This window comes from Manacus vitellinus, unplaced genomic scaffold (assembly GCF_001715985.3).
Source record: "Manacus vitellinus isolate BGI_N305 unplaced genomic scaffold, ASM171598v3 scaffold_50_pilon, whole genome shotgun sequence".
NCBI lineage: Eukaryota > Metazoa > Chordata > Aves > Passeriformes > Pipridae > Manacus > Manacus vitellinus.
The window spans coordinates 2,884,999-2,900,319 of NW_021940612.1; the positions used below are offsets into that span (position 1 = coordinate 2,884,999).

The 15,321-nt window shown below is 40.3% G+C and overlaps 1 protein-coding gene across 3 annotated transcripts in view; it reads left to right on the forward strand.

Moving 5' to 3' along the window:
• Positions 1-15,321, forward strand: part of PSAT1 (phosphoserine aminotransferase 1) — a 55,930-nt gene that overhangs the window by 13,293 nt on the left and 27,316 nt on the right. For 2 of the 3 annotated variants that reach the window (XM_018080993.2, XM_018080994.2), the window contains exons 8-9: positions 849-986; positions 1,604-3,278. In XM_018080993.2, coding sequence (XP_017936482.1) covers positions 849-986; positions 1,604-1,709 — 244 coding nt within the window. In that variant the 3' untranslated portion in view covers positions 1,710-3,278. Of the gene's footprint in view, positions 1-848; positions 987-1,603; positions 3,279-15,321 lie in introns of those variants that run through there. The other variant, XM_029962905.1, reaches the window with a different exon arrangement.

Consider the following 15,321-nt stretch of genomic DNA (forward strand, 5'->3'; position numbering starts at 1 on the left):
GAAAGAATAAATCTGAAGGCTTCATATCTCCTTTGTAACTACAACCACTGAAGAAAGATATTTAAATCTTCTCCCGTTTCCCCATCCTTTCTTACCTTCACAAAATAATTGAAAAGAAATGTATTTTGAATTTTCCACTTTAAATTAGGTGGAATTTTAAGGTATTAAAGAGCTGTGGTGCATCTTGTATACGTTGGCCATGTACACAATGCCACATTTGTTCTAGAGATACCTCTTCTCTCTTTGAAGAGATGATTCTGAGTAATACTGATTTAGAAAGTGGACTGAAACCACTAACAGAAGTCACTGATGTCTGTGGAAATTTTGTAATGCTGTATTTTTATACTTCCTTTACCTTTGTTTAGCTGAGTCTGATTCTGGTATCACGTTTGACTAGCTGAGTAAAAATAAGTGTGTCAGTCTTTGAAAACAAAGAAAAGAAACTCCGTGAGACTTACTCGAAATTCACTGGACCTAAACTCACTTATCCTAAGTAACTGTTTTCTTTCTGTTTTGGTTTTTCTTAGGGTGGTTTTTTTGTGGGTTTTTTTTTTGGTTTTGTTTTGTTTTTTATTTCATCTATATACAAGCCTCTTACACATTTCTCTGGGGCAATTTTGAGTATGTCGGGAAGGGTTAATAAGCCTTCCACTTTACCATTTCCATTAATATACTTGGTTAAAAAAGGAAGATTGCTTTCTTTCACAGAAAGTAATGACCTTTTTGATTATAGAGGATCAACTTTGGTTCTAAACGGATGTGATTATTCACGTTCTGAAATTGTATATAGCTGAAAACATAAATTTAGCATAAAATGGGCTAAGTATTACATTCTGCAATCTTTCTAGATGTCCAGTGGAGAGAAAGAACCGAAGCAGAATGAATGTTCCTTTCCGTATTGGCAGTGGTAAGGGTGATGAAGCCCTGGAAAAGAAATTTCTTGAGAAGGCTGTGGAACTTAACATGATATCTCTGAAAGGACATCGGTAAGTATTAGTCAGATGAATCTCTTTCCTATGCAGAACAAACTATTACTACGGTAGTGATACAGCAGCAGGCATTGTGCATTGACTTACCAGGCTTTCTCATCATAAACTCTTTCTCATATTGGTTTGGTATCACTTGAGAGGAGTCTAGAGACTGTAATCAGAGACTACTGGTAGCTCAACTACTGCTTAGGTGTGGTGCTGGGCTTCAGAGAGCTTTCTCCTTAATTCTGCTTTCTTTGGCAAATCTGTCTCTGTGCAAATGCCAGAGAAGCTGTCACTCGATGTTAGATGGTGTCATTGTATGAAGCCTCTCAGGTGGCTTGTCTGGCTAGTGGCAAGAGTTCTTTCCCATGTTCAGTAGTGTTTGTGGGATTAGCTTATGGATGTCATAGAGCTACAGCTTTGGAGCTGTAAATAACTGATAAATACTAAGCTTCTCTAGATTGCAAGCTTGCCTTGAAGAATTAAATATTGCTTCTGAGTCACATAAAATATGAGTTTTATCCTTTTAGATTAGGGATGGGTTTAAATGTCTGTGAATGTTATTAATGTGGAGTTTTTTTAGAATATACAAAACTTTTGGGTTTTTTCCTCTTCTCTTCTTTTCAATTCAGATCTGTGGGAGGAATCCGTGCCTCTTTATATAATGCGGTGACTGTAGAAGATGTTCAGAAGCTTGCAACATTCATGAGAAGCTTCATGCAGATGCATCAGTCATAAATGCCCATGGGTTAGAGCCATGCTGCACATCTATGAAATAAAAACTAAAGAGTTTGAAAGTTGCTGTGGTACTGCACAGCTATAGCACACGAGTTGTATTTTTTTTAGTTCCTGTAGCTACTTCAGTTAACTGCGTGGGATTGAGGCCCAGTCTTGCAATGACTTGTCAATCTTGTCTTTGCTGAAGGTGAGGATCCCTAGACTGATCATGATTAGTTCCAAAATTTGAAAAACAGTATTCTCAGTGTGTAGTTAAAACATGAGTAGCATTGTAAGATGCTATGGATCTGAGTCTGTTTCTTGCTTCTAGTCACAAGTAACTTCAGCAATGTCTTGTTTTCAGTAAACTTCAGAAAGCAAAATTTGTCATAAACTTTCTGTAATGCTTTACAAATACTCTGTGACTGCACAATGAAGCTAATGTGGTCCCTAAGGACATCTAGTTGCCTTATTGGATATATTCCAACAGTATACCACCAGCAGTATTTAGGAGTTAATATTGGTGTTCCTACCTTGAAAACCCTACCTTCAGACTACTCCTCCCATGCTTGAAGTACTGTCATAACAATTGCAAATAACTAACTGTGGTTAAAGTCTGTAGGACTGGGCCTCTTTTCCTATTATCATTTATTAGTTTAAAGCTAAGATTCATGAGTCTGATTAAATCAATTTATAAGATTTTTTTACTTCTCAGTGCATTTTGTATATTAAAATCCTAGATTATTAATTTTATAATCTTATTTTGTAGTATGCATATTTGCTGCTGCCAAAAACTTGTTCTTAATTTGTTAACTTTGTGCCAAACTGAATTGCTGTATTCCACTCAATGGACTGGTGACTTTCTCTGCACTGGCTTCCTAGCCCAAAATGCAACAGACCTTCTTGTCTGGTGCTTCTTAAATGTCTTCACTCTCCAATTGCTCCAGTACTTTTTCTGCCTTTTCGTTGTTTCAGTTCTGTAGGCTTTTGTATGTGGAACTTTGTCCAGCTGTAGTAAATGCAAGTCTTGACTTCTCTGCCTTTTCCTGACACTATGTCACACTTTTGGTCCTACAGTCTCACTTGATCCTTCTGCCTTATTGCAGACTTTGATACTCTGGGCTAGAGAAGGAACTATGGTTATGCAATGATCTTCAGAAGATCTTCTAATATAGTACCCTTGAGTTACTTTCCTTTCTCAACTTGTGACTTTACTGCCAATGACCATATATTGACACTAACCTATTTTAACTTGCATAGAAGCTATCTCCTACTATCACAGTGTTTATCATTACTGCAGCTAGTTTTGGACTGTAAACTCTTTGGTACAGAATGGGGATTTTTTTTTGAATTTTTATGTAATGTCAGTACAGTAGTAACAATTTAATAATGATAATGATGTATTGTCCCTTTGTTGATGGAACTTCACAGCAAATCAGTGGAATGTGCTGGGTTTTAGTTACATTCCTATCTGATAAGTCATCATTTTAAGACTACTGTTTTGAGTTTTTTGTAAACTTAGTGTAACTCAAAGTAATTAAAAAAATTATGTGAAGAAAATAAAACTTAATCACGTCATGACATGAAGTACCAATGTGTGAAACTTTTTGCTTTTGTCACTTTCAGAAGGATGAGAAGTCATGAATAACGTGTTAGAATTTTAAATTCTGGTATCCATCATGGCTAGACTTTGTGAATGAAGATTTGGGAAGGGCTCTCCCCACATTTGATACAAGCGTGTTGGTGACTAAAAAGGCCAATATGAGATAGGCACGTCCGGTTGCAAAAGGCACAGCAGAAAGACTCCTTAGGAGATGTATTCTGGAAGGCACGAGTCTTTCTGCATTGTCTTTTCTCCTCAAGAGTGATCCTGCGTGCGTTCTCAAAAGCATCAGCGGCATTAAAGATAGTGTGTCTCCAGACCTCCTGATTGGAGGCCACAGTAGACCAGATATGCTGATCAATATGGTCAAGGCTGAGATGTTGTTTCAGGGAGCCCTTGAATCTTCTCTTCGGGGCTCCTCTCTTGTGGCAACCAGTGGCAAGTTCACCATAGAGCAGAATCTTAGGGAGGCGGTGGTCCTTCATCCTGGAGACATGCCCTGCCCAACGCAGCTGTGTTCTCAGTAACATGGCCTCTATACTTGTGACTGCTGCTTGTTCTAGAACAGATGTATTGGTCACAAAATCTGACCAGTGGATGTTTAGGATTGTACGGAGACAGCATTGATGAAAGCGTTCTAGGAGTCGCAGGTGGTGGCGGTAGATGACCCATGATTCAGATCCGTATAAGAGAGTAGACAGCACAATGGCTCTGTAAACACTGATCTTTGTACTTTTCTTCAAGTGTTTATTTCGACAAACTCTTTTATGAAGCTCTCTGAAGGCACTAATATGCCTTTGTTAACCTGTTGTCTATCTCTCCTTCAATCTTACCATCTGAGGAGATGAGGCTGCCTAGGTAATTAAACTGCTGGACTGATTTGAGCTCTGATTCACCAGTGGTGATATGGGGATGATGGAAGACTTCCTGAGGTGCTGGTTGATAGAAAACTTCTGTCTTCTTTAAACTGACTTCCAGCCCAAAGAGCTCAGCAGCATCTGCAAAGCAGGATGTTAAATGCTGCAGGGCTGCTCCTGTGTGGGCAACAAGGGTGGCATCATCAGCATCGGGCAGCTCCCGGACAAGATGGTTTAAGGTCTTGGTGTGGGCCTTCAGTCGCCTTAGGTTGAAAAGGCTTCCATCAGTACGGTATCGAATGTAGATACCGTCCTGATCATCGAGGTCTGCTGTGGCCCTTTGGAGCATCATGCTGAAAAAGACTGTGAATAGGGTAGGAGCGAGAATGCAGCCTTGTTTCACACCATTCTTTATTAGAAAGGGCTTGGAAAGTGCATTGCCATATCTGACTTGGCCATGCTGATCCTCATGAAGTGAGATGATCATTTTAAGGAACTTGGGGGGACAACCTAAACGTTCCAAAATCTGCCATAGACCTTTTCTGCTCACAGTATCGAAAGCCTTGGTGAGGTCGACAAAGCTTGCATAGAGACCTTTGTTCTGTTCCCTACACTTCTCTTGCAGTTGTCTGAGAACAAATACCATGTCTGTGGTACTCCTGTTGGCTCTGAAACCACATTGGCTTTCAGGTAGAATTCCTTCTGCTATAGCGGGTATTAGTCTGTTCAAGAGTATTCTTGCCAGGATTTTGCCAGCAATGGAGAGCAGAGTAATACCACGGTAATTTGAACAGTCTGATTTAATTCCTTTCTTCTTATACAAAGTGATGATGACTGCGTCATGAAGGTCTGATGGCAGTTCACCTAGTTCTCAACAGCGCACCACAAACTCGTGAAAGTTAGCATGGATTGCAAGGCCCCCATGTTTCCAGACTTCAGGTGCAATTCCATCAACCCCAACTGCCTTGCCGATTTTCACCTGCTGAATGGCTTTAAGGGTTTCTCCCAAAGTGGGGACAATATCCAATTCATTCTTCACCGGTAGTTGTGTGATCGACTGAATAACTGAGTCTTGAACTACATGGCTGGTACTGAAGAGAGTCTGAAAGTGTTCAGACCATCAATTCAGAATGGAGGCTTTATCTGTCAGAAGCGTTTGACCATCAGGCTTTGGACTTGGTATGTAGGCCCGTATGCTGTTTTCAAGGCCTCATAGAATCCTCTGTGATCTCCCAGATCTGCACATAATTGAGTTTTCTCAGCTAGGTTGATCCACCACTTGTTCTGGATGTCATGGAGTTTCTGTTGGAGCTTGCTGCATGCAAGACGAAAGGCAGCTTTTCTTGTGTGACAGGATGGCAGTGCAAGGTGTGCTTGGTGGGCGGTTCTCTTCTTCCTCAACAATTCCTGGATCTCTTGATTGTTTTCATCAAACCAGTCTTTGTTCTTCTTGAAGGAGAACTCTAAGATTTCTTCAGAGGACTGCAGGATGCTATTTTTAATATGGTGCCAAATTGTTTCAGGAGAGGCATTTGTAGAATCTATGGAATGGTTTTGGAGCCTGGTTTGAAGATTTGCCTGGAATCTGTCTCTCACTGTGGCTGATTGGAGATTGTTAACTTGGAGTCTTCTCCTTGGGATACTGACCCTTTTAGGTTTGAATTTAAGGTTGAAGTTGAGTTTACAGCGCACAAGCCAATGATCTGTTTGACATTCTGCATGGGGCATCACGTGGGTATGGTGGACATCGCAGACATCTCTCCATCGCACCAGGACATAATTGATGAGGTGCCAATGCTTAGATCTGGGGTGCATCCAGGTTGTCTTCAGACTATTTTTCTGCTGAAAGGTAGTATTGGTGATGGTGAGCTGTTGCTCTGCACAGAATTCTAGCAGAAGGCGACCATTATCGTTGCAGTTTCCAACACCATGCTTGCCTAATACTCCTTTCCAGGCTTCAAAATTCTTTCCTACTCTGGTGTTGAAATCACCAAGGATAATGATCTTATCATCTGCAGGCACTTTTTGGGTAAGGCGGTGCAGGTCAGTGTAGAATTTATCTTTTTCGGCAGGATCAGCTTGGAGAGTTGGGGCATATATACTAAAGAGGATAACATGTTACTTGTTGTGTAGTGGAAGGCGTAGGGAGATAATGCGGTCACAGTGACCTGTCGGCAGATTTTCGAGTTTAGGAATAATAGAGTTTTTGATCATGAAGCCAACTCCTGAGAGATGCCTTTCGGTTCTTGGTTTACCTGACCAGAAGAGTGTGTAACTGGCACCATGTTCTCTGAGGCTGCCTTCCTCGTGAAGGCGGACTTCACTGAGAGCAGCAATGTCAATGCTGAGACGTGACAGTTCATGGGCAATTAGGGCAGATTGACACTCAGGACATCTGCTATCCACAGAATTGAGCATGGTTCTGATGTTCCAACATGCTAGAGTTAATTTGGCTGTACCTTTGGAGGCAGATGTAAGCCTTTGTCTTTTGATCTTTGTGCGACCGCCCGTTGGCCTGCGGTTAACCAACTGGGTGAAAGTGGAGATGAGCTTTGTTTAGGCCACCTTTTCTAGGCCCCTCTCCAAGTGGAGCAAGCAGTGCTGTCCTTGAAAACGCTGCTTGGTCGTTCAGGGTGCTGCCCCAAGAGACTGTCATCTCCAGTCAGTCTCAAATGACCGATATCCTGAACCGCCTGCATGCAGGGTTGGGTCTGCGGCTCCCAGTGCACCTTTCACCTGCCATTTCGACCCTCACCCGTCGCTACAGGGCTTTGTGACTGTGGGTAAAGCCTTCAAGCCTGTGCAATGGATTTTTTTAGGTGAGATGCAGAATGCGTGGAACTGAACCCACCCTTTAATCCTAAGGTTCATCTGCCAGGGCCAAGTGAGCTTGGACAGTGGCAGCGAGGTCCTCAGGACGTAGGTTTAATTAGAGTGACCTTCTCTTAGATGGATGGCCTTACAGGGCTAAGGGAGCTCCATCTACCCGGGTTTGGAATTAGAGTTGTCCTTCTCCTAGGATGACTGCCAGAAGGCTAGTGAGCCCATCGTGCCCATGGACATATTGTATCTGACCCTTCGGTTTTGACCTGTCTGGCATGGGAGACCCTGCTGACGGCACGTACCATCACCAGCATAACTCGCAACCTCATAGGGGATTCTGTTATCCACCTTTTCCCTAAAAAGCAAGCTTCCCTCATGTATGTTTTATTTCTTTCCAAGAAGAGTCTTTCCTATAATGAGTGTGGAAATGAAAGTTATTATGAAAAGGCTTCAGGAAGCCTTTTTGTCCATAATTTTGTCAGTCCTTTTTGCCAATAATTAATATTTAATTTGGGTTCCATATTGAGCTTCTTAACTTTATAAAATTATTCTTCTGAACTTTGTGTACTTGCTTTCAATAGTTACTCTGGCTTACCTCTTTCCAAAAGCTAGTCAACCTTTCTATTTTATAATAGCCTTGCATTCCTCTTAGCAGGCATGCTTTTGTGTGTGTTTACAAAAAAGCTCGCACTGATTTATGCAGCTGGTTAATCAACCCAACAGGGAACCTCTTGCTGCTTCTGAATTGTGTCTAGCATCTTGTCAAGTTTTTTTAACACAGTAAGGCAAAAATCTTGTAGAAGTAAAATATAAAGTGAAGACTACATTAAGCAGACAATGATTGACTGTGAGAAGAATACAGGAATACTGGGAACTGGAGCATGTGCTGAATGAGTTAGTTACTTGAGGTTTGTTTCAGGCTTGTTCATGCAGCAGTTCTAGGCCCTTCCAAGCTGTTCTTCTGAGTGGTGTATTTGGGGTTTTAAGACCTTGATTCCCCTCATCAGATTAATGGGTGGAACTTCAGCAACAGGTTTCTGAGAGTCCTAGTCGGTTCCTTTTATGTCAGCCCTTGCAGTTGGGTCAATAATTGGAGGTAGAGCTTTTCTTGGTGTGATATGAATTCTGAGGCATTAAAAGGCATTAAAGAAGTATAATACTGGTCTCATCTGAGTTTGCCCATGTAGAATGGGAATTTTAAGATGGGCTCTTTTCAATGAACAGTTCTTTCAGTTCGTCTTCTAGTGAGTTGTCTCTGTCTCCTGGCTCTTGTGTTTGATTTCACAAAACCAGTTGCTAGCATTCTCCTTTGTTTGTAGTATAAAAGTCCCTAAACAGTGTCTTTCCCAGGCCTGGCCTAAAAAGAGAAAGCTGCTGAGAAAGTTGCACGCTGCCTCTGTTTCTGCTCTGTGCAGTGAGGCTTTAGCCCAGGTGAGAAGTGTCCATCAGGAAGGTACTGTGTCTCAGGAGAATCCTGTCAGTTGTCTACTATATGGACTTCCTTTGGTAGTTGCCATCTGTTAGCCAGGCAAGAATTACATGAGAATTAGAAGTCTGGCTTACCACATCCTTATTTAACTAGTAATTTTAGTGGAGATGAATGACTCATGACAGCAGTGTAGGCAGTCCTGCTGTGGTGTCAGCTGATGCTCTATATTTTCATGAATTTTCCTGTTTCTGTTTAAATTAATCCCGATTTTTCTTTTTAACTTGTAGCTGGCTTAATATTTTTAGATGTATCCAGGGATGTTTGGATGTAAAAAGTTTAAGCCTATTCTTGACTTCCAAGTAGATGTTTGGAATAAAACAGGAATAGAAGACATAATTTACTGATATATTAGTAGTCAGGGTATGCTGAAAGTGTTATTAGGTCTGGCACTATATTGGTGTATGATTAATTTTCACTGTATTTCATTCTCTGTGTAGAAAATAAAATGAGGATGGACCTCTTTGTATTTGATAAGGATATACCTAATTAAAAAGTGAAATGTTACATGATTTTACATGCAAGCAGTCACTTTAATTGGAAAGAAGTTTCCCCATCCCAGTCAGCAATTGGACTCTTGATAGTTTTAAAACCAGGATTCATGACAATCTGTGGCAATTCAACTCTTTTAGGCTAAAGAAGCTAAGAAGTTACAATTACCGACAGATTACTCAATGGTTAGAGGAGTGTCATCAAAGAGATGCAAGGAGATATTTTTTCCTTAAGTAGCTAAAGAATAAATGTGTATTTGAAGTGACAAAAACTAAAGCTGCATGGATTCTGAAATCCTGGCAAATTTGAATACTATCTCCTACATTTAGGCTGTGCATAAAAGGCAAAATTTGAGTATTTTAATAAACAGAATAATTGCAAGAGATATATGAAGAAATCATGTGAGAGAGGTTGAAATTTGCTAAACTATTTTAAGAGAAATTACCATTATGCTGCTTAGAATTTATAATAAAATTAACACATCTGAGTACAATTCTGTTTTAGTTCCATGATGTAAACTGAAGAGATTTGAGAGACATATTGCTAAAACTAAGGATGATAGTAACAAACATTCTTTGCTGTAAAACTGAGTAAATATTCTTCCGTACTGTGAGCAATAGTCTTTGTAATTGAAACACCTGTATGAAACTTTCAGTCTGGTGCTAGGTTTTGTAGCTTGGCAAACCAGACCTAAAAAATTATAAAAGCTGGAAAAGTTAGTTCTGGACTGGCAGTGCCCTGCCAGTGTAGGGTCACACTGTTTGGTGGCTTTTCTTCCCTACCAGGGCAGCCCCAGTCATGCTGCTTTTGGACACATTTTTATTGTGAGGACACACCTCTTTCCTTAGTGTTAGGCATGTGTTAATGCTTGTCTTGGTTGTGACTGTGCTTCACCTGATGTCCTGGTACTCCAAGTTGTCTGTCAGGTCTGGTCCCTCTATCAGGACTGAAATTGAAGATTTTGTCTGTGGATGTATTTGACTTAGCCACCTAAACTGTACCTTCTCCTTCCTGGTATGGCATGGAAGCTTGTCTTCAATTACCTAAATCTGTCTGATGGTGTGAAGTCATTTGACATAAGACAGGACATTACTCTGGTGCTGTGAGGGGTCCTATGATGTGGCAAGAAAAAGACCTTGATAGCAGAGCTATGTGCTCTGAGACTTCTGGAAGAGGCATTGGACCAAGTTAGTGATGAGGTGGGGGCAAGGTGAATGCTGGGTGACAGCTGGTGAATAGGAGGATATATTGCAAGGTTTTGTTTAAAATTAAAGGAGAAGAATAGAAACAGAAGAAAAACATTAAGAATGTAATACAACTTAAAATTGTTATTTTGTTAGCTATTGGTGTACGAGTTAGAATCACTTTAAGAGGTGGTCCTCTGCCTAACTTTCCTGCCCTTATCATCCAGGAGGGGTACTGCTTGTTTTGCTCCATGACTACTCATATCACCATAAGGGCCATAGCAAAAATGTAGCTAGACTGGAAAGGTAGGCAGAACACACCTATGTATGTCAATTAAATGTCAGGGTTGAACTACACTCTCATTTTGCATGCACAACCACGTAATGACCCCCAATGTGTAATTTACTGGATCCATATTGTAACAATAGGTGCAGATGAACAAAATTCTTGATTCAATTACTTCTTTACATCTCAGTTATAATCAGAGAAGTGGTCCCATTGTGTTCCAGATGCCCTCTAGCTATAGCTATAGTTTTAATTACAGCATTACTTTGAAAGCAAATTCCTTGTTTCGCAGCACTATTCAGAAATTTTAATTGACAGTGGAGTGTACATTTCTGTAAGTGAAAAAACCACATATTACCAGAAAATCTTTCTCTTTTTTTCATGCAAAATACACAAATTTATATGTGTAAAGGAAGCTAGAATACTATTTCTATTCCTATGACATTTGGCACTGAGTAGGCAACCACATCGGGGATTCTGACAGTAGCTCTCTGCTAAGTTTTGGTTTGTTTGATACCTCACTGCTGGTTGGTAGATACTCCGAACTACAACTGAATGGAAAAGAAACAACCCCAAACTTTTGCCCTTGTGGCCAAGAAGACCAGTGGTATCCTGGGGTGCATTAGAAAGCACATTACCAGCAGACTGATGGAGGTGATCCTACGCCTTTACTCAACCCTGGTGAGGCCACATCTGGAGTGATGTGTCCAGTTCTGGACTCCTCAGTCCAAGAGAGACACGGAGCTCCTGGAGCAAGTTCAGTCAAGAGCAACAAACATAATTAAAGAACTGGAGTATCTCTCTTATGAGGAAAGGTTGTGAGAGTTAGGCCTGTTCAGCCCTACGAAGAGATGACTGAGAGGGGAGCCTTATCAATGTCTATAAGCATCTGAAGGGAAGGTGTCAGAAGGGTGGAGCCATGCTCTTCTTGGTGATGCCGAGCGATAGGATAAGAGGCAATGGACAGAAACTGATGCAGAGGAAATTCCACGTGAATATGAGGAGGAACTTCTTACTGTGCAGGTGACTGTGCAGTGTGTCCTCACTGGAGATACTCAAGAACTGTCTGGACACAATCCTCTGCCATGTGCTCTAGGATAACTCTGCTAGAGCAGGGAAATTGGACCTGATGACCCATTGTGATCCCTTCCAGCCATGCTAATTCTGTGATACACATGAAGGGAATGCATCCCAAAAATCAGCCACAGATCCTTCAAATTTTAAAAGACAGCATGCATAGATGAATATTAGATATCCTTGCTTTTATGAAGTTTTAATTTTTGTTCTGATTATATTGATTCCCATGATTTTATATATACCCTGAAATGTGACTTATTTATCCAGTATAGAAATAGTTCTACAGTTCTTCCATGGATATTGCTCTGGAGAGACCTTGTTATGGCCTTTCAGTATACAAAGGGATCTTATGAGAAAGATGGAGCAAGACTTTTTATCAGGATCTGTAGTAAAAGGACAAGGGGATAACTGAAAGCTTAGATTTAGATAGGATATCAGGAAGAAATTTTTTATGGTGAAGATGGTGAGGCACTAGAACGGATAGTCCAGAGAAGCTGGGAAGTGTTCAAGGCCATGGGCTTTGAGCAACACGATTTGTTGAAGAAGGTGTCCCTGCCCTCAGCAGGGGAGTTGGACTAGTTTATCTTTGAAAGTCCCTTCCAACACAAACCACTCTATGATTAAACAAATCTCTTATTTTGTGTAAATCTTAATTCAAGATTTTAGCACTAGTGAATCAGTTCGACACCTTGAAATATGGTAGAAGTTTTGCATGACAGTCCAATCTTAGAATGGGATGAACAAATAATAGGGGCAATTCACTGAACAGAATAGCCATGGCTCAGCAATATTGAAATAACACCTGCAAATATTGAGCCAAAATGTTGCTGAGCATTGCTAAATCCTTGCTGGAGCAAAATGAACAGCACTGGATGACTGCTGGGCCCAGCATGTTTACTTTGAGTTCTTTCATAAAATTGTGTTTATTTAGACAATTCATTTAATTTAAGATTCTCATTCCTTATTGTAGAAAATACAGAGCTTATTATATTAAGGATGCTCATGCAGAGTGAAAGGCATTGGGGAATTTACTTAAAGGATCAGATATCTGCAGATGCAATATGAAGCTGCACAAACTTTGTGTGGCTCTCCCCATCTCTGTGAAAGGGAGTACATTTTGTAAAAAAGGCACCTTGTTAAGAGTTTTATTTCAGGAATAAGACTGAGCCAGAAGTAGACAAGAACTATATTTCTGTAGAATAATAAAACTATATTCACAGAGGAAGATGCTGGAAAGACAGCATAAACAGTCTGAAGTGTTGATGCTCATTATCCTCCGTGTTAACCTCCAGAGAATGTGAAAGGCTCCTTGTAATGTCTTTCACACACAAAGAATAACCTTGTATTTCAGTCTGATGTCTTTTATTTCAGATTAAGCCAAACAAACAGGCTAACAATTTAGAAAATGTGAAAGGCTGGGAAGTTCTCTGTCACTGGAGATATTGATGGGAAAGGTCCAGAAGGGCAAAAGGGGGTCAGTGATTCACAGTATCACACTTCTCCTCACTCTCTGTCGAAGTGTCTCAGGGCTTGCAAGCACTCTGTGTGCTTGTGTGTGCAAAAGACATCAGGAGGGAGCCCTACTCAGTATAAAGCAAACGATCAGTGTTTAGGCGTGAGTGAATCTGGAAAGTTCAACTCCGGGCAAAAGATCACAAAAGGTCAGTAAAGACATTAGCATATTACAAGGCTTAACAAACTTACACTTTGCAGAGCAAATTGTTGTTCAGGTCTGGAAGAAATCTATTTTGTTGACTATTCATAGCTTAGCATGTTTCAGCTCTGTGTAGACCAGAGGTCCTAGAATAATAAACAGAGACAATAATAATAATAATAATAATAATAGAACACTATTTTACTTGAATCAAGACATCACCAGAGATCACCAGATCACCACAGCTCTGATGTGACTTGCAAGGCCTAAATCTCCTGCCTCAGTTAAACACTCTGTCTCTCAAATGGGGAAGTTTCCAGTCACCACAGGTAACTGGGGACGAGTTGCAGTATATCTCTGAGAAATCATGACATCTTGGTACTGCAGCATGGAACCGTGAAAGAGAAATTGGTTTCATTTAAGGATTTGAAGGGCAGTGAATTGGTTGTCTAGCTGACTATGTTCAGGGTATCTTCAGGCTGTTTTACAGATGATATACATCTAGCAACCCATCTCAAAAACCTGAGATCTAAGAGAGCTCATGGGTTGAAATGTCCCGGACTCCTGAGTGTGGAGGCTACTTTGTTTTTATTCTTAAAGTGATGCTTACCTTATGATTTCTTTTATCTATAAGAGGTATTATGTAGTCTAAAATGAAGTCTCAAAAATTCCAGTTCCTGTATTAAATTCTTGCAATACTATTAAAAGCTCAGTTCTTGAAAGCAGTGATTATTCTCTAAAAAGAATATAATTACTCTTAAAATGTAGGCTAAAAGAGGATTTTATGACCCTCATTCCATTAGTGATGCTTATTTAAATGGTTGGGATAACTTCTGTTTTATACTGGTGTTAAGGAGAACTGATATCAGATTGTCAGTTTTAGCAACAAGATGTAAAGTTATAGTGGAGACCTCATTGGCAGTGGGCCTTGGAACATACTACTTTTTGCATATTCTGAGACATGACACTTGAATCTCCTTCCCCATTCAAACCTTCCATCAACCAGGTTAGCTGGTTAAAGATGATGTGCTATCGGTTACGGTATATTGTAGGATGCTCTGTGGTTCACCACAGAGATAACAATGCTTCCAGAAACCGTGCAGCTGTTCTTAACACTGCTGATGGCAATGTTTTGTCTATTGAGTGGGATACATAAGGATTAATGAAGGGAGAGCAACACAATCAAGACTTGGTGGTCACACAGTGTGTCTCGTGTGAGGGTAAAGGAGAAGAAAAACCAATTTCCATTAGTTGAGAAACAATAAGTATGAAACACACTATAAATTACAGCTGTGCTGCCTGTGACAAAATATGCAGTGGTTTATCATCCTATTACAAAAACACTATTCAGTATTTTCCAATATGCTGCACACTACGAACTTCATTTTCTAAAATATGGTTTAAAAACTTACCTCTAGATAGTTCTAGAGGTGGACTAGTTTGGGGGGATTCTTTAATTGGTCATTAATACAGCGTTTAGTGATAGAAAATAAAGACTGTCTGCCAAACATACAAAACATACTTTGTAATATCTTATTTTTAAACTGTACATAGTCTTTTAGTTTGGGAATAAGTGGATATAAATTTAATTGGTATGGCTCTTTGAACCCCAAACCAGTTATCTTCTCGTCCAACATCTGGTACTCATGAGGTTGAGAGATCAGATTAATCTGTTTTGATCTTGTTTCACTTAAAAAGGTCCCATTAACAGTACATGTAAAGTAACAGTAACAGTGTTATTATACATAAAGTTTATACATATAGCATATGACCTGCCTTTCTGAAACTTAAGAACAGAGCTACAGGGTACTGAGTTTACCATAATGCCAGCCTGTTTTGTCCCAGACCAGACTAGGGAGCTCAAGTGCCAGAGCAGGTAGTAAGGACTGGGCTGCTCCAGGGGATATCTCCTCTTAAGCAGAGGCCAGCCCCAAAACCTCAGGTTATCCTTCTTTTTTACAGGCTTGTGCCATGAGACTGTTATCAAATACGTACATTGCAGGTGCATGGAGTGCCAGTACATTTTTAGGAGTAGGGGAGATGTCTATAAGATGGGGCTGAATGAGTGTTATGCTCAGACAGTGGAATCTGAAAAAATTGGGGCGCACTTTTGTCCTAAGGGATGCTCTGCAAGGTGCCCTTCTTGTATCATGCTTCTTCCTGTGTTAGGC